At 44.0% G+C, this 24,824-nt stretch overlaps 1 protein-coding gene across 10 annotated transcripts in view; it reads right to left on the reverse strand.

Annotated features, from left to right (window-relative positions):
* LOC142572115 (serine/threonine-protein kinase mig-15-like) overlaps positions 1 to 24,824 on the reverse strand; it is a 108,171-nt gene that overhangs the window by 46,492 nt on the left and 36,855 nt on the right. For 9 of the 10 annotated variants that reach the window (XM_075680990.1, XM_075680992.1, XM_075680993.1 and 6 more), the window contains exons 15-19: positions 22,175 to 22,353; positions 15,141 to 15,358; positions 12,442 to 12,580; positions 7,986 to 8,492; positions 3,526 to 3,672 (exon numbers count right to left, since the gene is read on the reverse strand). In XM_075680990.1, the coding sequence (XP_075537105.1) occupies positions 3,526 to 3,672; positions 7,986 to 8,492; positions 12,442 to 12,580; positions 15,141 to 15,358; positions 22,175 to 22,353 (1,190 nt within the window). The remainder of the gene's footprint in view (positions 1 to 3,525; positions 3,673 to 7,985; positions 8,493 to 12,441; positions 12,581 to 15,140; positions 15,359 to 22,174; positions 22,354 to 24,824) is intronic. The other variant, XM_075680997.1, reaches the window with a different exon arrangement.

The following is a 24,824-nucleotide window of genomic DNA, read 5'->3' on the forward strand; positions in this document are numbered from 1 at the left end:
GTGCGTGCAGTGATCAAGTTAAATGTGTTCACTTTTGCTTGCACGTGCCTGACACCATGTTTGTTAATTCAGTAAGTAAATGTTTACAAGTTTATACAACAGATAAAACTACTATCCTTACTTCGTATTGCTGTCTACTAATTTGCTATTGCAATCGATGCTTCGCCTTTTGTGCAAAAGCAACTTTTTTTAAAGCCATTTCTACAATATAGACCAGGGTGATTCCAAAGCACCTAATGCTTAACTTTCTGGTATAACGTAAAAATGGCACAGGCCTTGCCCATATGGGCATAAAAACAGATTGGAACGGTTTTATGCTATACCAGCCTTGGGAAAGGGACACCCACTCACTGAACCTGCTGTAGCAAGCGCCTCCCTATATCTAGCTAGCCCGCAGCGCCCTCAGCCTACTTTTCGTTGTTTTGCACCTCAGCTAAGGAGCACTGCGCTGCTCTGCCCACTCAACTGTATTTTTGTACACACTAAATTCTACAATTACAGTCGCCCTGGTCATTACGACAGCCGAGAGTGGTCATGCCGGCCACTTGCTGGAAGCGCCGAAAAGTCCTTTATTAGAAGCGAAAATTACGAGAAGCTATGCAGGAGGCGCCATTGTAAGGTGTGCGGAATGTGAATGGCTGCGCTCCTTTTTGGAAAACGAATCCACTTGCTGTTCGCGGCCGCTGCCAGAGTACACATGCTGAAGCCATTCTGGTGCAGCATGGTGCAATTTCAGTCAATTTGCGGTGTTTGGTGCAGTATGGTGCGGAAATTTGTGTTTGTATCAAAATGGCACAATTGGCTCGCAGGAGTCCCACCCCTGCGAGTATATACAGTATATTTTACAATCAGAATGCGGACATGATTGCTGCTCGTCTAATGAAGTTGTCACTAAGCTCCAGCCACCTTACTTGCATAATTTCAAGCCAAAACTTCATTAATGCACATGCTCGCCATCTACTCAAATGCACTGCGATGGAGATATTTTCAACAAGCAACTGTTTCTTTGAGGAATAGTAGACGAGCATTATTGAACAGCGCCCAAGAGTTGAGTCGAGAGGCTTGCATATGAACGAAAAGATAAGCCAGCGTGTATGCACATTAGCATTCAACATTCGAGTTGAGAGGCTTGCTTATGAGCAAAAAGATAAGCCAAAGTGTATGCACATTGATACTTAAGCACTGCTGCATCGTACGGCCTGTTATCTGCCCTCATGAATCTCAAACATGCATTGACAACAAAACAGGCATTACTGTGCAGCAACAGCATGACTTGTGATACTATAGCATTGGAGGTGTGTGACAAGCGATTTGACCATGCGGGCCACTCAGCTCGTGGACAACAATGACAAAAATTCAGTCTCTTAAACTACACATTCACAGACACAAGTGACAATGCCACTTATAAGTGCTGGTTGAGAATGACGGAGTTTGAACGTGCTGCCATGGTTGCATATTTATAATGGATATGTGCAAAACTTGAGATGCATGCAAATGTTCCTCAACCTCTGTTTAAAAAAGGACTGGCATGTTTCCAGCAGCATGTCTCAAGACATTAATACCTGCAGAACATGTTATTGCACTGTGTGGTGACACACATGCGAAGAGATGCGGAAGGATGATACGGCTGGACAAAACAAAGAATGAACTGTTTCTTGCGGTGCGTGAACATGTGAGGAAAACAAGATTGAAGATTGAAACAAACCTCCTCGTCCCCCCGCCCCCTATGCCCCTCCCAAAAGAAAGAAATCATTCTAAACAATGGAAAAAAACCAAAAAAGAAAGAGAACAAATGGAAAATAACAGAAAGCAGTGGTGACATATACACTAAGCATGTGCATGCACCCTATTGACTTGGGTGTTCTGCTTCCTTCTCAATTGATTCATGAAAGCTTTTCTTGCTTTTCTTTTTTTTGCTTGGGGCATAATCCATTAACATATTTCTCACATGTACAGTAGACGTCTGTTATTTTGACCACGGCAAATTTGAATTTTCAGGTAAGTTGATCCCAACTGAAGGGACTCGGTTGGTGCCCATGCATTTCTATGGGCCCAAACTTCTTGTAGCACAATATTAAATTGCTTCAATGGCAGTATGCCAAGCCTGCAAGGATTTGTCACAGCTGCTTTCTGGTTCATGTAGCAATATTCCTCACCACAAATGTTTACATTGTACTGCTGAACAAGGAAGCGGCAGTGAATCGGATGGCTTATTAGATTTGCAACAAGGGGCCTAGTGCTATGAAGCATATATACCCTAGCCAACCTAGCCCTGACATGTACAGAAAATATGTATAGAAAGCAATCTTTTTTTCAGCTTTAAGAGCCCGAGAGAACTACACACAGAGGAATACAACATAATTTCAAGGCAGAAAACGGCCCCGGGAAATGACAGTATATTCCCAAATGATGGCTTACAAGAACGGAAAGTTGCACGGAATGCAGTGACAAGTGACAAGCGAAAAGTGACAAGGAAAGTGCTTCTTGAAATGGTCATATGAAAGGTAAATTTACTAGACAGTCCCCCAGACAGTACTAGCATTAAGTCCCTGTCCCAAGATGCCTTACGGAATGTTACACACCAGATGACACTGGTATGCTCTCCAACATGCTTTGAAATTTTCCGTCGTTAGCCTGGGACTGGTGATTTCTTACACTTGAGTGAGTATGACAAAAAGAATTGCATAACTATATTTGGACATCACTGCTGGCACTAATTACAATGCAATGCCTGTAATTCACTTTCATCTAATTTACATAGAAGCCTAATATATGTCTGAAGCATCATGCCTTGACATGTCATGCTGATATGACATCTGGACAGTGACAATACTGCATCAAACAAAGTTCACCAGAACACAGCTCTCAACAATGTTGCTGAGGAAGGCCCACTTCAGCCTAAATAGAACTAAAACCCAACGTAGCTAGAAGCTGGAAAACGTAGCTCCCACGAATAAAGGTTCCCAGAAAGTTGAAATGTGAATACTTACAGTCATGACCTTCACCTAATAGCACTTAACAACTAATCTGTAGACAGTTGTGCCTCTTTCTATAGCCACCCGTCACTAAAAAAGATCCCACTGCATGCTGGTTATAATCCCGGTCACCACAGCAGTTTTAGCTTTCGCACCACATGCTTTGAAGGCACACCTCCCCTGTTTACTGCAAGTGTTACAATATAAAGTTGGTACACATTGTACAACCTCCCATAGTTAACCAAGAAAAAAAAAAAAAACCACATAGCCATAAAGATAAGAGGTCAATGTATATTCACTCAAGTGGGGTGGGTGGGGGGATTAGCAGTCACAAGAAGTACTGGCCAAGTAAGCACTTTCATTATGCAAGAAGGTACTTGCATTTTAATAGTTTGAATGGGGAAGAGTGCTATGAATTTAGAAACTGGAAAAACTTACTGCTGCATGTGGTACTACTGACAAAAATAAAATCATAAGGATCTATATGACACATTAATGAGAATGCCATAATAATAAATTTTTTTAATCAACAACAAAAAGTTTTTTATACCTCATCAGACGTTGACTTATCCTGCTGGCGTTGCTGTGCGTGACGTGGCAGCAAATCGGGTAGTTCGCCACTTGACCGAGCATTGGACAGGTTGCCTGACGAACTTTGGGACAGGTCCGACCGTCCCAGTCGGTCATCATGGTTGCCCTACACACCCCAAATGCAGGACCCTTGAGCATGCAGTTGTTTGACAATACTGCAAGGCTGTAAACATACTCATTTTATTTGTTGAAAACGCTATGAAACTTAAGTTGGATATACACAAGAAACTAATTTTAACCATCAGAAAATGCAAGCAATGATTCCCACATGCATAAAATGCTCATGTGGATGCGCTTACTATGTTTACTACAGCCCCAACCACCTTGGTGGAATTCTTGTACGAAATATGAGCAACAGCACCTTTTAAGCACTAAATACAGCCTGCTACTCATCCTCACACTGTAAACACAGGGCACCTAGAAAATACAAAGCAGAAGGCAAGCTTTATAATTATGGGGAAAGTTGGATCTTAAATCAAAACATTTTCTTAAGTTATTTTATTTCTCCAGATATGGTGCTGTAGACGTAAATGGAGTAGAATCTTGTTAAGTCAACGGAATAATTTCTGACCAGTAGTTTATTAGAATAAAACTGTGTTCAAACTACGAAGAGCCCCTTTATACAGGGTGTCCCAAGGTCGGATGAATCTTGAATGGTAACATTGAAGTGGCAGGGCGTTCTTTATTTCCTCGGCAGCAATCGGCCAGCAGCATGCATTTTCGCCGTCATTGAATGGGAGCCGACCTTGTTGATTGAACGCACACTTGAGAGCAGCACGATACCACTGCGCAAGCGTTCCGTCAAGTGGCTTTTTTCATATTTTGTGGGCTTTTTTTGCAACCCGGAAAAAAGAACTATGTGAGACGTATCGTAAAGGAAACAACTCGATCGGTGGTTTCTGAAGGTGCCCTACAAATCTGCGTATCATACTTGGGGTCCTAGCCAATAATGAAAAAGTTGGGTAATTAAACTTAATTAGTGAGTTATGGGAAAAACAAAAAACTGTCTGAGTTACTATAGGCTATTGCGAATAGTATGCATTCGGCTCAATTCGCTTCCGACACGCCTTTCATTTTTAAATTCTTGGCTCAAGCTATGTGGGACACCCTGTATGTAGTGCCAGATCAATTGTGCGCTGCAGCACGTAGAACCGAAACCACACTGAAAAAGTCTTATTTTTTCTCCATCATCTAGTGACATGTGCCGGAAAGAGCCTAGGTTCCGAATAAAGTCCAAGTGTGATAAGATCAAGCAAGTACTCAAAGTAGGGAGGTGAGCACACAATAACGTGATCAAGCATGCATTGGGAGTTCCTTCCTGCTTCTTTTAAACCGGATTGCAAAGGAAGGTGCATGCTGCTCTGCCTGCTCCAGTTTGGTCTAGGCTTCCCGTGCCTCTTTCCTTGTAGTTCTAATGGCAAATGACATTACAGTAGCTAGTGGGGCACTATGCGTCTCACTAGCTACCGCACCTTTGCCTTTGGCTCAGGTTTGTTCGAACAGTGGTGCATGGGATTGAGAGATTTTGTTTAAATAATCATTGCGTGGTTTTTGGAGTTCGAATTTGTGGGAATTTTCCTCTATTCAAACACATAGGACTTTGCCATGACCAACAGAGCAGTTCAAATTATCCATTAGTTTGAATTGGGAACCTTTGAATTATCAGAACTTCACTAATTTTATGCACTTACTTACAGTATAACATCTGTTTGTTCAACCCATTCGATTTTATGCAAGTGTCATTTACTCAATTTTCTACAAGCATTTGCAAAAAATTCAGTCCACAGATAAATCGAAACAGGCTACGAATAGCTTATGCATGATTAAAAACACACAATAAGACCTACTTCATTTCTCTGTCTACTCGAGAAGAAGAGTTGCAAGAGTTCCAGAAAAAATACTCTTCCAAGTGTCAACTTCGAAGCCTGAAGCTACACTTATTTATTTATCTTTTGCTTGTCTGACAACCAACTGCTTCCTTAATGCCAGCAAACCACCAAGCACGCAATAAGCACAAGCCTCAGTCTCATGAAATCAGTAGGACACTGCTGCATACTGGGTGACACTGCAGAAGACAAGACAGTAAAATCACATCATATGATCACAAAAGAGCCATGCAGAATGAGAAAGATGATTCAGTGAAGAAGAGATTGAGGTTACTGCACAGAGGACCTTGGTAAGGAATGAAAGTGAGGTTAGTAGCCAAAGAAAAGCAATGTTAGCCAGAGAAAAGAAAGTGTTAGTAGAGGAGGCAAGTAAGAAGAGAAGGAAATACACATAAAAGCTGTAAAAGTGGTGGGACAGCATAAAAGGCACAATGAATGTGAAAGGACAAAACCACAAAGACACAAACACCACTCAAACCCTGGTTGAAACTTTACAAAATATACACACTTTTCATACTGACAAGGAGCAAAGTGCTAGGTGGCATGAGATGCCACTGTACAACGTCATTGTGAACCTTTGTAAGAATTTACTAAGCTGTTGCGAATCACACGTGCTGCCACTGAGTCTGGGCTGGGCTTCTATAGGTCACCTTAAGAAGCTTTAGAGCACTGAAGCTATGTGGAGGTGAGCTAGTTTGTGCTATCAAGGATGCTAAATGTCCCTTAGTATGAAATGGAAAATGCTACACCCAATATTAGGTGGCTATTCTTATCATTCTGAATTATCTGCAATGACACGTGGTGCCAGTGAAGGACACAGGCTGACAGATAACAATCAGATTTGCAGTTTCTCAAGTCACCGTGACAACTTTGAATGCATCTTCATTCTACTATAGCTAATTTTTAAGCTATCCTTTACATTCTTTTTCTTTCTCATGAGCAAGGGTTGAACCATGCTTAATTCTGAAACGAAATCTCAAAAACAATACATTAAAGGGGTCCTGAACCACCCCTCAGGCTTGGTGAAAAAACACAGTCTGCGGATAATATACGCTGCTTTGAACATCTCAGCCAAAATTTGCAGTCGTGCGTGGTGCGTGGAGCTTGCAAATGGAGCACGAAGTATCTTTTTTTTCAAACAATCTCTTTTTAACAGAAGCCTGCTCCTCACTCTTTTCCTAACACTTTATTTCATAATATAGCAAATTCCCATATGCGGCTGCTACTGGATAATAGCCGACATCAATCAAGAAGGGTGTTTGGTTCAGTGTGCTTCTTCCTACTGTTACTGTGTATACATATAGATGCAGTTTATTAAGCAGTCTGAAGTAAGTGAAAATCTGCTTTCGAATTTCGATAAAAATTATACTTCCTGAAGAAGCAGACTATCATCTGCTCACGCTCGGAGGCCGCTGTCCATGTAGGAATTAAACTTCGGCTACACTGGTTATTGATGTCATAGCCGTCAGGTCTCGCTAATTTCAAATAGTTTTGAACACTCAACTAGCCTCTAACCATGTGTGATAGCACTTCAAAATGCGCTAGATGGATGTGGCTACTATCCATCAGTCAAGCTGGTGCAAGACAAAGCCGATCCGCACCACATAACACGGTCAGACTGGAGCATATAAGCGCGAGCGTACGCTCCTGCCCTGTCATGCATGAAGCGAACGCTGCACATACACAATGCAGTTGCATGTAGGTGTGGTCTACTACGCAGCGTAGATACCATGGCTGCGACGTGTCCGCTGGCTCAGCGCACTGAGGCTCACTGAGGAAAACCAATTAGATTATGGGGTTTTACATGCCAAAACCATTTGATCATGAGGCACGCTGTAGTAGGGGACTCTAGAATAATTTGGACCACCAGGGGTTCTTTAAAGTGCACCTAAATCTAAGTATACAGGCGCTTTCACATTTCACCCCCACCGAAATGCGGCTGCCGCGACTGCGACTCGATCTCACGAGAATACAACCAGGTTTGCCACATTTGCCTACATTTGGCACATTGTAGGCCCAAAATCAGAAGTAATGGCGTCTACGGGAACACCTAAAATCAAATTTCAACTGCGCACCATGGTGACGTTCAGTAGTCTGAGCATTATAGGCCCACCCTGCTCTGCCGCAGCCTTCACAGTGCAAGGCATTGAAGGAGGAAAATCATACGTCACCTTTGATTGCCAATAACTTTGCTTCTTCTGAATGCATTGAAGTACTTTTTGCTGCAAAGTACTGCTGAAATAGTCCATTTGAACTTCAAATGCATTTCTTGACTTCGATAAAAAGTGGTTCAGGGCCCCTTTAAGAACTTATCTTCTCTTAACACAGGCACAAGAGCAGCATGATACAAGAGAAAGGCTCTGTGCTCCTGCCACCTTAGCACACAAGCTCATGCATCAGGAAAATCAGCCTACTGAACAGTAACGAGTATACACAGTTTGATTTTTGGCGGGCGGGTTAAGGCGGATTATAGCCAGTTAAAACTACAGAAAATTAGTCGAGGCAGTGGGTCCTCCTGCACTCCCTCACTGACCTTACTACTTGTCTCCTCTCGCAAGAGGGCAGCATCACCACTTGAATTCGTAGAATCGGCTGCTCCCTCACGTCGTAACAGCCTTTCAGGGCTGGGCGTCCCAGCAGAGGAGTTGAGTGATGACCTGACTGCAGGCGATCCTGAGTGTTTCATGAGCCACTCAGCAACTGCTGCTGGATTGCGATCAGCATGGCCTGGGAGTTGCTGCGAATGTTTTCGCTCGGTGGGGCGGCGCACATCCTGCCGACTGGCTACTTCGGCTGCAGTGGTCGCCGATGCTGATGACTCTTTCCGGCGGCCTTTGCTCTCACGCGGCCGCTCTTTGAGTCTGTGCTGTTGTTGGGAGTGAACGGACCGTCGTGGGTGCTCTTCAGAACGTCGACTACCAGCGCTGGGTGCAGCTGCTGCTGCGCTGCTGGTTGCAGGTAATTTCCCGCGGTCATTTTTTCCAGCAGATGATGAATGCCTCTGTTCATTGCTGCTGCTGCTGCTGTTGTTGCTCGGTATCTGTAAGGTGGCGCCTAGTATTCAGCTTCTCTGTTTATGCATACAGGAACTAGTACCAGAAGCTACAGATGCTCCCCAGTGATGTAACAAAGTCAAACTGAAGACCAACAAGATATAATAGTGGCCTCAAGGGTACAAACGTTACCATATTTGCACAAACTAAGGTTTCTTTCCTTAACCTCACCAGGTGTGAATTTGGATCATGCTAAAAATGTAACACCTCACTCTTTTTCAATATACGAGATATACTTTTTATAAGCAGCCAGTTTATAACAGAAAGCAAAACTACATTGCATACATTACTGCGTACATTCTGAGAGTCAACTTTCCAATGCACCATGGGATGCAGCACAGTGTTTAATAGGAAAAAGCTCTTTTACAGTGACAGACATGTTGGAGACATCTCCTGGCATTTAAAGTGACGAGGGCTACAGAATGAAATGTAGCCACTGTGGATATGTGGAGCGCTGCTGCTGCTGCTACGATAGCTTGGCCAAGGTAAACAGCAAAATAAAGCCAAGGCTCCGAGCTTAAAACCATCTTTTGAATTTATGAACAGATTTTCATGAAACTTGGACTGGTTACGTATTTTGATGTGCTGATTTCAAATAAAGTCACTGACTGATAATTCGTATATGGAGGGCACTGCCTAAATGTCCAAAATAATGCGTTCACCAGAAATAAGTGCCTTTATTCTACAAATGACCAAGAAACTTCTCAACGCATCACTGCATGCATATGTGTTTGCATGTGACCAGTGTCATGCTGTCTCTACAAACAGACAAAAGTGTGGTCAATGCATGCATTAAATCGCCATCCCATCACAACTTGAACAGATGTCAACTGTGCTCCGACAGCCAAATAATTGTGGGTTTTTTCGCAGAAGTCGTTGTCTGGCACTTCCTTTGTTAGCGCTGACATAAGGAGTGTATTTGGTGCTGCGAAGCTATCTAAATTATCGGTGACTGAATAAATGGTCAGCAAATGTAATTATTTTTACTGTACATTATGCAGTCTTTAGATGTAAAACATTCTAGGTATCTCCTTATTAAAATATTTTCAAACTATGTGGATTACAAAGAAGACCAACACACAAAAGTAAACTAGAACGAACAGTGACTGAAAGAAACCAAGAATGCATGTTTTTAGACCCATTTGAATTAAAGTTATGGAATGTTATATTTTTGAAAACAATGACCTTGTCTGACAGCTAAAATTACTGTTAAATGTAATACCCATTCTAACACCCTTCTTTAAAAGAGGTCTGAAAATTACCCGAGCGTTACAATCAAACAGCGAACCAAAACTATCAACTCTTGGGTGAACTGCGCGAGAACAGGACAAGGAACGAAACAAACATGAGCACTTATGCTTGTTTCCTTCCTTGTCCCGTCCTTGCACAGTGCACTGAAAAGTTGATATGCACCAACAAACTCAGCTAGAAACCAAAACTATGTTTGTGGCACTGACAACAGCCTACCATCACCATTGTGACCACAACATGGCAACAGAGCGAAGTTTCGCAATCGTCTAAGTTTTCATGTAAGTGTATAGGTTAGCGATGACAATGCATTGCTTTCATTAGGAACGCTAATCTACACAAGGGTTACTTCACATGCTATGCTACCAGTTATAGAGCTGCATCATGTAGGTCCAAGAGCTCCCTTGTTCAATTGCTATTGATCACTTCATCAATTTGTCATGTTATGCTAATGGGTAATGAGAAGGAGTGAAGTAGAGACAGTGGCACGAATAAATAGCCAACAGGTTCTACCAGTACTTGGGTCTCTTTTCTGTTAAAGCTACTGGCCGCAGCGACATGCAACGTAACCCGCACAGCGCCAGATGTTGTGTGAGCGGTGAAGCTAGGCCACACTCGTTGCAACGGACTCGAGTACAACAGACCTGCACACAACGGACCAGTGTACAACGGACCCATGTACAATGGACTTTTGGATATAACGGACCATATTTCAGCCTTAGTTTGTTCTACCTATTTTATTAATGCAACAAAATTTGCTTTTAATGGACTACGCTGCAACGGACCATTGGCTACAGTGGATGAAATTAGCGGAAATTTTTTTTCAAAATCGGGTGCATAAAACATACTTTTGCCATGTTGATACAGGCTGACATGCTACTTGCGAGGGTCAGCTGATGATCACGGCTCAATATAGCGTGCGAGAGGGAGGAAGGCGAGGCAGGGGATGAGGGTGGGGGTGGAGGCGAGAGAGGGGGGGTTCTACTCTAGCGGCTGCTGCTTACAGTGCGGCTGCTCTACCTTGAAAGTGATCTCCGATGTGGACAAAGCGTGCCCAGTGCTGGTAGCTTCGTATGTGCTGTGCTTTCAAAGTTTAGTTCACATTGAAGTGAGAGACAGCACTAAGGTCAATTCGCTTACTGCTGCTGCTGCTGTGCTTATCTTGCTTAATTTGCTATCACAATCGATGCTTCGGCTTTCGGGTGAAACTGCAACTTTTCTGTTTGTTTTTTACTTTGGACATTCATCACTCACTTTGCAATAAAGTTGTTCCGGAAGTGAGGCATTTCAGAAATGGCGGACTTCGGATAAAACGGATATTTTTTGTCGGATTATCAGAGTTCATTGTAATGAGAATCGACTGTACTCGTGCGCAATGCCGTGCATGTGAGCCTTTCACATAGGTTTCAGTGCGAAAAGATCGCAGAGTGCAGCGTCGTGAAGTGTGAAAGCATGCAAGATCGAGCCGACCAGCCGCCGATAGGCATGCAGATCGTGTTGGATACGTGCCAACAAACTAACGCCACTTCAACAGCTGTCAACCTAACCTGCATGCATGCATGGACTCAGGACTGATCACCCACCCACTTAAACATACTAGTGGCAAGCATTCCGCAATGGTTTGCAGCAAATTTTTATCACTGCCTAGACCATCAGGCTTACTCAGCATCATCAGGTGTCACCGACTAAAGTTACAATTTGGTGCTGAATCCATGCGAATCTATTCGCAGCAGCTGAGTGGCACTCGAAAAGAAAAGCCGACAAACCGCCTGCAAGCAAAAGTGACTGCACAGGATGGCAACAAAGTTGTTTACAGCCGCCATCTTTGCAACACACCATATGGTGGCCTCTCGTTCCTGTCGCCGCTCAAACTTACTGTGCTCCTGCAGATTTCAGAGTCTTTGACAAGGTGGCAAAACTTTCTACGCAATAAATAAAGAATTGTCGCAAAACACAGATCCCCTATTAAATGGAGAAGCTAATTCCTATTCTGTACAACAGGATGTCACTGATTCATTAATTTCAGAGGGGAAGTAAGCACTTGATTCAACATCAATTGTATTGATACAAAAACACCTTCAAGACCTTCATATACATACTAGAACTGAGCTATAATCAGTGCTGGCATACTCATTTGGTATTCCCTTCAGTAAGAGTAGACCGTACTGAGTATTTTGATTTTTTTTATGTCCCTATGTTATTGATAGCTTGATACATTTTGTTATGCAATGCTAGGAGACAAAGTTTCGTGCTGTATGTGCAGCACAATATCTTTTGGCACAAAAATTTGTAAACATTGAATTTTGTGAAAACTTGTTTGAAATTCTATATTCAATTAGAAATGTGCTATTTGGTATTCGTACACTCCTATATTAAAAGAATAACAAAATAAAAGTCATTTATTTAAGCACACTGGTGCCTGTGCTAAGTGCCATAAGTGGATGCCCACTACTCAGTGATCTGGTACATATTAACGGAAGTGAAGAGACAGGGAGATGTCACATTTCTGTCACTGATGTCAAGGTGCTGCACATAAGGCAATAAAGGGGACCAGAGCTCATAAAGGGTACGTAACACCGAAAAAGCATGCAAGGACTTCCATGGTTAGACATGGTCATAGCCTGTGACCAGACCAGAAGAAAAGGTTCAGCAAAGGCCAAAAATGGGGCAAATAGAAAGAGAGCCAACCCTGCGCATAACAAGCGTGGCATCGTTGCGACCTTCCTCTTCATCAGGAGTCGGAGGCAGAGGTCTGTTGGGGGCCTGGCACAGTGGGTCCTCAGAGGCCAGGCAGCGCAGAGTCTCCTGGTTATAGCCGTCTGGAGGTCTGGACAAAACAAGTGTGCACGAGACCCTTGCGGCATGTGGAAATGTGTGCACCACATCCCACTTACTATCACAGGTATCACAGCATACAACTACTTATAGCATTTCGAACTTTGCCCATCCCTCCAACTACAGTAAAACCTCGTTAAACCGTACCCGCTTAAACAGTAGTTTCGTTTTAGAAGTAGTAAAGTCAAATCCCCAACTCAGCAGCCATTGAACATAATGTGTTTTGTATCCGCATAAATCGTACCAGCTTATTGTGTACGTGTCGGTTAACACGTAGTGTTTCCACTTTTCGTTGCACAAACACGGCGGTGCGTTGTCTCCATCAGGCAGCCTGGCAGAACAACAAGCCTCAGAGATCGGAACAACGGCCTCCAAGCGCCTTGTGCGTTTGTGCGTGAAGCCACATCAATATCATTTCGGCGCCATGCAAACAAGGACTTGCGTCCTGCCGAAGCTCGGATAAAGAAGACGCAGGGTGCTCAGCATAGAAGAAAAATTAGGCATCGTTCGTTCTATCGAATGTGACACGAAGAAGCCGGTGCTGGCACGGGACAGGCATCTGCTGTTGACTACGGTGTGTGGCATTTGGAATGCGAAGTTTCTCGGCCGCGCTGCTGCGACCACAAAGAGATGTCGGCTACGGAACTCGCAGAATGGAGAGTGCAATGAAAGAGCAAGAAACCTGCAATGTTTATTCAGTTCGCGCAACAAAAGTTATTTTCGTTTGATGCCGCCATGGCCTAGCAGCAACGACAGTAGCCTCAAACTCACTTAAGCTGCCAAGCCAGCTTTTCCGCCACCTTTTCCGCCAGCCTACTCTTATCAGCAAACACCCGCACGAGGCTGACTTAACGCGCAGATTCTGCCACTATGGGGCGTGAATCTCACGTGCTGTCGCTTTCCATGTCGTCCTCATCACTGTTGTTAGGCGCCACTTTGGCAATAACAGAGGCAACAGTGGTGAAAAGTCGAACTTTGTAGCCGACACTTTCTCGCGGTTGCAGCAGAACTGCCAAGGAACTTCTCCTTCGCATTCCAAATGCCACACACCGCAGTCAACGGTAGATCCCTCTCGTATGCCAGTATGGCACGAACAATGTCATATTTTTCTTCTATGCTGAGCACCCGGTTTTTGTCTGAGCTTCGGAATTATGCAAGTCTTAGCTTGCACGACACCACAACACAGGCTAAAACGCTCTCTGGCCATTGGGATGCCTGCCACATGAGCGAAAGACCAGCTGCCAAACCTTTTCCCTTTTCACTAGTGTTGGTCGAGAGCGCCACATGTGGCTAGCGGATCCACTGGGAACTACCTCATGTGGCTTCTGAAATCGTCATAACATGTGCACGCCATCTCAAAGGCCATTAGCCTCAATCATAGCTCAGCATATGTTTGCAGGCACTACAGGTGAGAGCTATTCTAGAGTCAGACAACCAACCTTTAAAGAAAGTGCACACAAAGGATTGTTCCGACTGTGGTTTCACCGCCGTACTCGTCTAAACACCGTGTGGTAGGTCACAAGCCTTTGGCATCGACTGCCACCCATGATCATAGTGCCGGTAGCGAACGCCACCTCGCGATGCTTGTTCACAACTGAGAGGAGGCCTGTTGCGCTGGGAGCTTGAGCCATTCCACAGGTATCTAGTAAAAGAGGCAATGCTCTGGCACAGCATCGAGATGATGTTGATTTGGCTTCACCCTTCCAAGCACCCTCTGCATTTGCGCTTGGAGGCCGTTCTGATCTCTAAGGCTCGTTGTTCTGCCGTGCCAACCTACCACCCTGATTGCGCAACGAAATGTGGAAACACTATGTGTTAATCGATTTGTGCGCAATAAGCTGGCATTGTTTATGCAGATACAAAATGCATTATGTTCAATGGCCACTGATTCGGGGATTTGACTTTACTACTTTTAAAATGAAACTGCTGTTTAAGTGGGTACAGTTTAACGAGGTTTTACTGTACAAAGGAATTGCAACAACCTTTTCACTACAATGGATTACTTGGTGCTCAACAGTACTATGTAATGAATTGATGATCGGGTAGTCTGAACTACCTGCACAGGTTAATGAAATAAATTGGGTGTGGGTTCTGTAGAATTGAGATGTCCCACAAATGGCAGTTTAGTTGTTATTTGCCGAATCAAGAGCTAGAAGGCCTAAAGTAGGAAAGCTTCAGATAGCATATCCTAATTTCAATTGCCTTGGTTGTCGATGACAAATTAGTCACCCAGAAGCGCAATACATTGTTTGGTGTTAATCTATAAACTTCTATAAACTCTTGACAATTCTTGTTAAACAATGTATTTATGCTGATGGCACTTCCTTTATCTGGTTTTATTTTAGCGTTTCAAATGTAGCTCCGTTTTCCAGCTGCAGTGGTACTGCAAATGCAAGACACAAATTTGGAATGTGGAACCCTACTCTAAAAAAGCTTTTACGTACGTGGGTTACAAATGCAGAGCTCTTTGGCATTCAAACATTTGGAGTTGCTGTTGCAAACCTCTGATAAAAAAGCTGGATGATGGAATGCTAGATAAAAAGGACACTTACAAGGGCCTTGGTGGGTCTGATGCCAGCAGGGTGCCATCATTCTGAATGAGGCCGTCGTCCTCATCAGAGTCAGAGCCTACAATCTCGGCGGAAGCAGGCGGCCTGGGCTGGGCACCGTTGAGCCTCTGTGATGGTGCCAGGCGGGCTCCGTTTGAGCCCCGACCCCCCGCGCCCCCCAGGGCAAGCTCATTCAGCTGCTGCGCTAGCACTTCCAGCTCCTGCAGGAAAAGGCAGCCTGCTGTCACAAAGTAGCACAGGGAGGGAGAGAGAAAAGGAAACACAGGGGGAAGAGGCACAGGTCAATGAAGCGAAAGCCTGAATGGCAAAGCTGAAATTTGAACGATGCGATTTTATGTGCAAAAACCAATGTCATGAGTCACGCTGCAGTGAGGGGACTCCAAATTAATTTTGACCACCAGGGCTCTTTACCATGCACTTAAATCTAAGTTCACAAGTGCTTTTGCATTTTTCCTGCATTGAAACGTGACCACAGCTATCGCGAATCTAAGCCGCAACCTTGTGCTTTGTAGCACAATGCCGTAGCCACTAAGTGGCAAAACTGACGTATACAAACCAGGGGTGTGCAAATATATCTTAACTTTTGAACCAATTCGTACTACCATATTTACTCGTGTAATGAACCCACTCGCATAATGAGAACACACCCCACTCCTTGTGTCCTTGAGAAAACACTTTTCTTTTTTAGTGTGTGTGGGGAGCACTCCACTTCAAAAGTTAAAAGTAATATCCGTCCAGTTCTTTCGGTGAGATTGTCAGTGCTGTCGACGATTGCAATAATGCAAAATCATGCCATTATACCTTAGACAACGATGCAAAAATGCCTAAAAACAGTTTAAGAACCATGCTAAACAGTCGCCGTTGACATCAGCATGAACGACGTGGGTCATAACTTAAAGATGGCACCTTTTTGTCTTGGCGCCATCTGCTGAATGCAAAAGAAACCTCCTTGCTTATAGCACGGCCTTCGTGATTTGCAAGCACCAGCTGGTTTTGCTCAGGCCGTGTCATTCGCCGCGCTCCCCAGCAAAAAAAGTGCAATGAGGAGCGCATGCCCGGCTACCCTGAGAGGTTGTCAGTAGCCAAGGCATACGATGCCAGCAGAGGCAGCAGGGGTAGAAGACAGACTGAACGAGATCTCAGCTTGCGCATTGGCTCTTCTTTCGGCTTTTGCGGAGCATTTTCACAGCCAATGTGAAGAAGCACAGCCCGGAGCCGTGACAGCGGTGGCGACGCTCAGACTACACCTACAGCCACTTCCACTGCCCTCAATGCGCGCTTCTTGTCTTGCTTCTAGAAGGGTGCGCCCACATTTCTCACCTCCACGGGATGATGAAGGGAGTTGGGAAGGGAAACGTGGGAAGCCTCGCTGGCGAGTGCAAAACATTGTGCACAATGTGAGCATAACTTTTGCTTCCACCACTGGCATAGGAGGCTCAGGCAACGCCGGGTGTTTGTGCTGTTGCCTTGTTCGTACGCGGCACTGGCATTCAGTGCAAACAGAGGAAATGTCGATGTCACTGCCTAGTTTGTCCATAGAATTGCGATCACAATACAATATTTTGGATGCACATGCAATAAAACACATTACGATTATGAGGCACACTGTAGCACGGAACTCTGAAATAATTTGGCCACTCAGGTTTCCCTAACGTGCACCTCAATCTAATTACACAGATGACTACGACAGGTTTCTGTGGGTGGGTCGTGCTATTTCTTGCTTTACGCTGTACCACAATGGTGAAATGCAGAGACTAAAGCAAACGCCTATACCAGCTGGCAGAACTGCTTTGAAATTCTCTTGCAAAATGATAAATATATCTATACAGCCCACAAGTTTCGAAATATAGCGCATTTCCAGCACATAACAATCTTATGCCGAGACATTCCACTTCGACATATTCACTTGAATGTAGCAAGTGTATGCCTGCAGAAAAATTAGAAGTATTTGATAAAATAGGCTCTAGCATGCACTTTGCCTTCGTATACCTTAAGCAGTCATTTTCAAATAAGTAAACAATTATATAGCAGTGCAAAAACATTCTTTTCTCGCCTCATCGAAGCCGCAGCAACAGTACCAAAGTGCCCAAAAGCCTCCACGACGACACGGTTGCAAGCGCCGCGGTGCAAAGGAGGAGCCAGTTACACCCACCTCTGGAATTGCGTTCTCTCCATGCAATTGGGACGACCAGAGGAAAACCAGCCAACCCGCGCAAATCTCAAAGGCTATGCGTATAGTACCATGCAAACCAAGCAACAATCAACGTAAATTTATTGCCATTCCATTGCTGCTTCTGTTTAAGTTTTGCAGAGAACCTTCTTGGGCACCTGCTGCATAAGCCACGATGTGCTGGCGCATTAGCTATACAGGCAGTTTTAAACTCAAGGTCGTTGAAGATGTGTTGGAGCAGGGGAACCGTTTGGCTGGACTGCATTTCAGCATCGATTTGGTGTGTGTACGCTACTGGCGAAAACAAGAGGAGGCTTCGTGCTGCAAAAAGAATCACAGTGCATTTAGAGGGTCAAAACAAGGTGAGTTTCTTCTTGTGGAGAACGGAAGTTCTGGAATATGTCAAGACCACATTTCGATGGAGGCAAAATGCATAAGCGCCCGTACACTTAGATTTAGGTGCACGTTAAAGAACCGCAGGTGGTCCAAATTTCTGTAGACCCTCACTACAGAGTGCCTTATAATCAGATTGTGCACGTAAAAACCCGTAAAGTTTTTTTCATATGTCAAGAGGCTCCAGAGTGAAGGCTGTACAATGTCCCACGAGCCACTTCATAACCACATGCGTGCCACAGCCAGAAAAGCTTTCTTGCTTGCAATTTTAAAGCCAGCGGCGGTTGGACAATGAGATTCATGCGCCAAAATGGGTTGTGCCTTAGAAGGCGCACAACATTATGCCAACACTTGCCAGCAGACTGTGAAATGGAGACAACGACAAAGCAGCAGCAAGTGACTTCAATAAGAGTGACAAAAGTTTCAGTTGTGAGTAGAAGCACCAACAAATGGCCGGGTAGTTACATGAATAAAAAAAATTGGTTACATATGTTGTGCAAGAGCTTTTACTTAAAAAGTAAGGTTTTTAATAGTGAGTTTCTTATCTGCATCATGATATGAAATTTCAACTCTAATAAATATGTCGCAACTTTTTTTCTTCAGCACAAGGAATCCACCCCCAAAATTGACGTTAGCATTTCTGGGGGGGGGGGTGAGAGAGAGAAAGAAACAAGGCAGGTTCATTACACGAGCAAATACAGTAATGAAAACGAAGTGTGAATCGAATAAACAATTAAGGCACTCGAACCCGGAACACTTGACAGGAGTAAAACCCTCAACCTTTGGTGGGAGTTGAATCCCTGACCTTCGGTGGGAATCAAACGCTTGACCTCTGGTGGGACCAAAATTCAATGGTACGAAAATTGATGGTGCCACCATTCATGGTCGACCCCATGACCATTGGCAACAGCCAAACTCAATACTTTCGGGGAACTCGAAACCACAACCTTTAGTGAGAGACAACAAGTAATAGAAAGTAACAACACATATGAATGAGAATGTGGAGTATTTTAATGAACGTCTCATTAGTCCCCAGACTTTCACCTTGGTCTTCTTCAGCGTATGCTAAATTGACTGGACTTTTTCACAAATCAAAAAACAGGAAAAAAAGAGGCATGTTTATTGCACTACAAAAAAATTATACTTTGTGGCCAACAAATTCTCTAGTACAACACTTTTGCTTGACAGTACCATAATTGCAGTTATTTAGTGTCATGAAGGAAGAATAGCTGCTTGACAGGTCTGGGGAGCAGCAATCACCCTCCTGTATGTTACAATTATTTCGTACACCGAAAAGGCCCCGTGACAGTACCCCCTTTTTTACTTTTGATATGCTTCACTGCACAGCATTATGCTTCACCGCAATACATACCGTATTCATTGCATAGCATGGCTGTACCGCAGTGAAGCTGACTACAATGAACTAAATACAGCGATTTTGGGAGGATCAAATATATTGAATGCTATAAGCATCTTTCAAATCGAATCAAATACAGTAATACTTTGTTAAATCAAAGTGGTAAAAGCCGGCGAAATTTTCGAGATAGGCGAATTTTTGAGATTAGCAAAGTTGCAGAAATTGCAGTGAAAAGTTTTTTTTTTTTTCAAAAGAATTCACTACTGACCACCTTTTCAACTAGAGCTTCTCAACTGGCTTTTCATAAAGGTTCACAAAAAAAAAAGAAGCCTACCAGGGATATCAACCAGCTGTTTTTCAAGGCACTGCCGTTTTGTTCTGTGCATAATAGCTCCGTAAGGCTGGTCAGCTTCGCGGTAGCACTTTGACCTAGAAAGGTGTCCTTGCGCTGCTCCACACATCGCATGAGCTGATCTTTCTCGCCGCTGCACTAAACTATATTTCACAGGAAGCAAAGCATGTTTTTTGCTTTGACTGGTTACATATGTTGTGCAAGCGCTTTTACTGAAAAAGTAAGGTTTCTAATAATGCGTTTTTTATCTGCATCATGATATGAAATTTCAACTCTAATAAATTTGTCGCAACTCGAAGAAGTGGCTGTCAAGCTGGATGAACCAGATGTCCGGCATGTCGATGTAGAATTCACAGACACCCTACAACCACGGGATGTCTGCCGGACTGCGTGAGGGCACGTCCCTCGCCTTGGTAGAGTTGGTGTGCTGACACTGGCATGGCTGGGCTTGATTGCCTGGGTCATCAATTTGTGGGAGGTGGCACAAAGAGGTAGCCACCATAGCTACAATTTATTTAAGCCAACCAGCCATGGTGGCAGGGTCTCAGGAGCAGCCGACAGCGCGGCCGCTCAGGTCAAGCACACTAGAGTGTTCTATTCTTGCGCCACCTACATGCGAGCCCTCTTCTTCGCCGGCTTTGGAGGCAATAGTCGCACCGCTACAGATCTAAAGAATTCCAGTGTGTTCTAAAGGTCACAGTTCTTATCTGCAGGGTGTCAACATTGTTCGGGAAGGATCACTTGCCACCGCCGGCGCAGAGTGGAGTTTTGCGCGAGAAGACGACCGGGAGTTTACTTCGGCATTGCGCTCCGCAGTGCCGCGCGGTGGTACTGTGGCAGTTTGCAAGATGGCGCAATAGCCACGTAAGCTAATGCTTTCCTTTGTGTATGAAGAAGTCGTAGAGATAGAAAGCTTATATTTGCAGGAATGTTGTAAGAATATTTTTCATCAAAATGTTTATTTAAAATTTTTTTTAGGTTCTCTTGGCGCAAAGCAGCATCGATGTTTACTCGTTAGAAATTTTTTTATTTAATAATTTTTTTCGAAGAATATTGAAGAATAAGTATTATTAGAAAAAACATTACTTCTACAAATTGATATAATACATTATGATATCAAGCATTTGATGCAGCAGTAAAAAATAGTTCATTAGAATACCCAAAATCTGCCTATTTTCCCACAGACAGGAAAGCGCAAGAAAGAAAAAAACAAAGAGGAATTACAGGTTTCTTTTTACTTTTTTTTGCTTTTTAATCACTTCCAACGTCTATCTCATGGAATATAGAATCCTGCCAGTTTTTCAAGTTTCTGCTAAAGCTAGCAACATGCTCTCAGCAACAACCATGTATATGATGATGCAGCTAAGGTCGTGTCCTACACCTTTCTTCCCATACATCTAGCTCATCTGTCACTTGCATGTGGGCACTCAAGCTTGGGTTTGAGAGTCACTACCACAAGAGAGGTTTTTCTTTTATTGTCATTTGACAAACAGATGACTCCTCAACTACCCATACATTTATGCTACACATACACCAAGTGTCTTTTGTTAAATATATAACGAAATTTGATTTCTTAGGACTTTATTCGACTCCTAATTACTTTCATAGGATTGTTGATTCTTCCCCAAAATTTGACTATCTGACAAAAATTTTGCGAACTACCAGCGCATTCTATTCAACACTCACCTTACAAATAGAAAGACCACTTTCTATTTGAATAACTTCCGTCTTTTCTTTTTACAAAATGGGTGACCATTGCAGAAGGCACAAAATCAAGGGCTGTATTTCAATTGCACACTTCCTTAACTAGTACTTTCACTTCCATGTGGTAAAAAAGACAGATACAGCATTTTACACTGACACATTGGCTAAGTTTACCCTGTGGTAACTTTCCCTCCCTTGCGGGCAGTTTTATCAGGACTATGAAATTGGAAAACAGTTGTTACGAAGTAATTTCAGCTCCCACTCCAACTCAGTTACAGTAAGGTTTAACAGCGAAAGCTGTGATGGTGATAGGCACTTTGTGTCATAACAGTGCAGCTATCCATCCTTTCAGGGCACCTTATGATCGGAACATAAAAAGAGTCAGGACAAAGTGTGCCCCATACCCTGCTAGTGGATTCAATTTCACAACACCTATTTCCTTTTGTTTGGCCAATTGACGCATGCTGATGATAAGACTTTTGAAAGCGACAACAACACTGGTACATAAATATAGGATTCATTCACAGGGAGCGCATGTGTGTGGAGCACTTGATACTGCAAAATGCTCACTGTGCACAATTACGTTTTTTTTTCTAGAAGTCTGTACACTTATCACGCTAAAGTCGAAGTATAAAGTTTCAATAGGCGTAATTTATGAATGGTGGAGATTAATGCAGTGGAGCTGTTTGCCATCAGCACATGTACTCTGCAGGTTGAACCACAAATATATAGAGGTGCTTCTTCTTATAATAAAAAGCTAGCACAAAAATACGGAGCAGAGAAAGAGGAAACACATGTCCAACCGAAGTGCTGAGCATGTTCCTTATCTCAGTTCTGTCATGTGCCTTTTTGCACTGGATTTTACTTTTGAAGCCTTACCGATTAGCTCAGCTTTTCACATTAACATGATTTTCTTTCACTACAAAAAAATCAGTTGGCAGACTGCTCACAGTAATTCTGCCTTCTTGTGATGTATCTGTTTCTTTTATTATTACAGTATATTTCCTATGACAATGCAAAAGAGGCCTGCTGCTACCTACCTCTGGCCTGCGGTTGGGGCCTCTACTATTTGGTGGCGGCGGCAGGGGCTGCTGGTGGGATGAGGAGCTTCCCCGGGCTCCACCAGCCTGATGGTTGCGTGGTGGTGTGGCTGGCTTGCGCTCTTCCTCCACAGGGATTGGTGGCAACGGCTTGCTAGGAGGCGGGGGATCAGGCACCACTGCGCAATGTAAAGGCATCGGCAAGGCGCTTGTTAATCCGATAGTTCTGTTAATTCGACCTGGACTGAAGTCCTGGCTGGTTGATACATTTCTCTGGGACCAAACTTTCATTATTTAGATCCCAAATTAGCCTTTGCTGGATTAATCTAACTAGGGTTAATCACACCTATGTCTGACCCAAATGATGGTGACTGCAGTGTCAACTTCAATAGCGGTAGTGTCTGTCTTGGCGGCGCTTAGAGTACAATCAATGGTGAACACACTCAAATCCCCTCTAGAAAACGCCGATTTCTAGCCTCGTTAAGGCTAAAACAGTAATTCAAACTGTTGCACAAAGCGATGAAAAGACAGGACTTAAGCAAGAAAACAAAACAAGACACTCGAACGCTGTGCTCGGGTGTGTTTCGTTTTCTCACTCAAGTCCTGTCCCTCTATCACTTTGTGCAACAGTTTTAATTATGTCTAACAACTAGCCCATTGCAGAAAATAGTAGTTCACTATGAAGTACACTCAAACCTCATTATAAAGAAGCTGAAGGGGAAGCCAAAATTACTTTGTTCTGCCCTTTACTGCAGGCAGTGCTGGGCAGCATCGAAGATTAATGTATCTTAGATAGCCTTTGGGCATATTTTATCTGTATCATGATACGTCTGCAAGACATGTATCAGTACCTGTATTTCCGATAGATGAAAGAATGCGTAGTGTATTTTAAGATACAAAGTACAGTAGAGCTCCGCTGTTACGTTCCTCACTGCTGCGTTTTCCCGACTGCTACGTCGTTTTCATCCGGTCCCGGCATAGCTGCCATAGGATTCAATGTATAAGGAACCCCGCTGTTACGTAGTAGCTGTGAAAACGTTCCCGCATGATGCGTCGCAACCCGAACCTGCCTGGGCTAAAGTAGGCAACGCGCTCCAAGAGCCATTTTGGCTTTCGACGAGTTTTGACCGGGCTTGGCTATGGAACTGGCTGCAAGCCGCACGCCAGTTCGAGAGGCCGCCACTAGGTGGCCATTTGTGAAAAATGCTCTCACTATCATCACTGTGATTATGGTCACCACATGGTTTGTTGGACGGGTCGACTCACGGAGGAACGAAACTCAGGAGAGGCCCTCACGTCACTCTTTGTGAAGCTATAGCTAAAGGGAAGCCGGAAGTTGGCGTTGCTCATGGCGTTGCTCCGCCTATCGGGCCAGCTCTCCTCTCCTGTTTACATTTCTCGCGAAACCACGCCACGCTGCACGCAACCGGGCTGCTCGGACGCGCGCGCCCCACAGCAATACTAAACAATCGTTAGGACGTTAGCATGATTACGCCAAAGAGGGCAAAATTTCCCGCGGATATTCCTTCGTCCGTTGCCATTGCCGTGGCGCGGTGACGATGAGGAGCACGAGCCGCATGATGCCGGAGAGTTACCAAATCCTAGCTTTGGAGAAGCCGTAGCGGCTCTGTACCTCCCCCGCACGTACGCTGCACCTCACAGCGACGCTGACAGCAATGCGGCCTTCCAGGCTATTGAGAAACGTGTGGCGATTTCTAGCGAGCAAAAGAAACGGCAAGTCACCATTTAGACTTTCTTTAAGTTCTAAGCACACTCTGTAGAAATAAATTGTCTATAGTTGAAGCTGCACTTTTTTCATTCATTTTCGGAGCTTTTCTCACTGTTGCGTTTTCCCGGTTGTTACGTTTTTTTTCCTTGGTCCGGTGAAAAACGTATGAACGGGGTTCCACTGTACTGCTATTGCAACATCACCATGCGAAACTGGCTGAACTCCACTTCTCAAGCTGATACTCCTGCAACTAAGCCACATGAATAAAACTAAAGGCAACGACATTCTTTGACGTTTTCACCAGAGCCCTCCAGCAAGGAGGGCTCTTGTGGAGCAAAGTGACGTGCTGGCGGTCGAGCAGTCTCGACAAAAACAAGCACACAAACAGCCTGCAGCAGTCCTTTTGTTTTCTTGATTTCTTGTTTCTAGTGCATCGGTGATGTGACACTTGCTCATAGCCACTGTACTCTGTGCAGTACACGCCAATGCATGTGGAGTCTTTCATGCAAATTCTGATGCAATTATACTGTCGTTATAGAAGTTTTTCTTACATGGTGCTTTGTCACAAAGTCTGAAGGATGCAAGAATGGGGTTGCCTAGCATCGCGAGGCTACCACACATGGTTTTGGAATGAGGATATTATACTTTGAGCACGCAAGACAAAAATTTTGAGACACTAACAGACATCTTTGTGCATACACATTTGCAGCTACATTATTCAGATCTATAATAAGAAATTTGCGAATGTATCAAGCATCCTAAGATATAAATGGAAAGTATCGTATCAGATGACAGTGGTGGTTCAGCCAGTTAAGGATGTGGAGCAATTTTTGGAGCAGGAAAAATGTCGTTCTGGACCAGTTTAGGAGCAACCAAACCCGAAGGAGCAGTTTTGGAGCAGAAAAATTTGTCTTGTTGTGT

This window comes from Dermacentor variabilis, chromosome 2 (assembly GCF_050947875.1).
Source record: "Dermacentor variabilis isolate Ectoservices chromosome 2, ASM5094787v1, whole genome shotgun sequence".
NCBI classification, from domain to species: Eukaryota; Metazoa; Arthropoda; class Arachnida; order Ixodida; family Ixodidae; genus Dermacentor; species Dermacentor variabilis.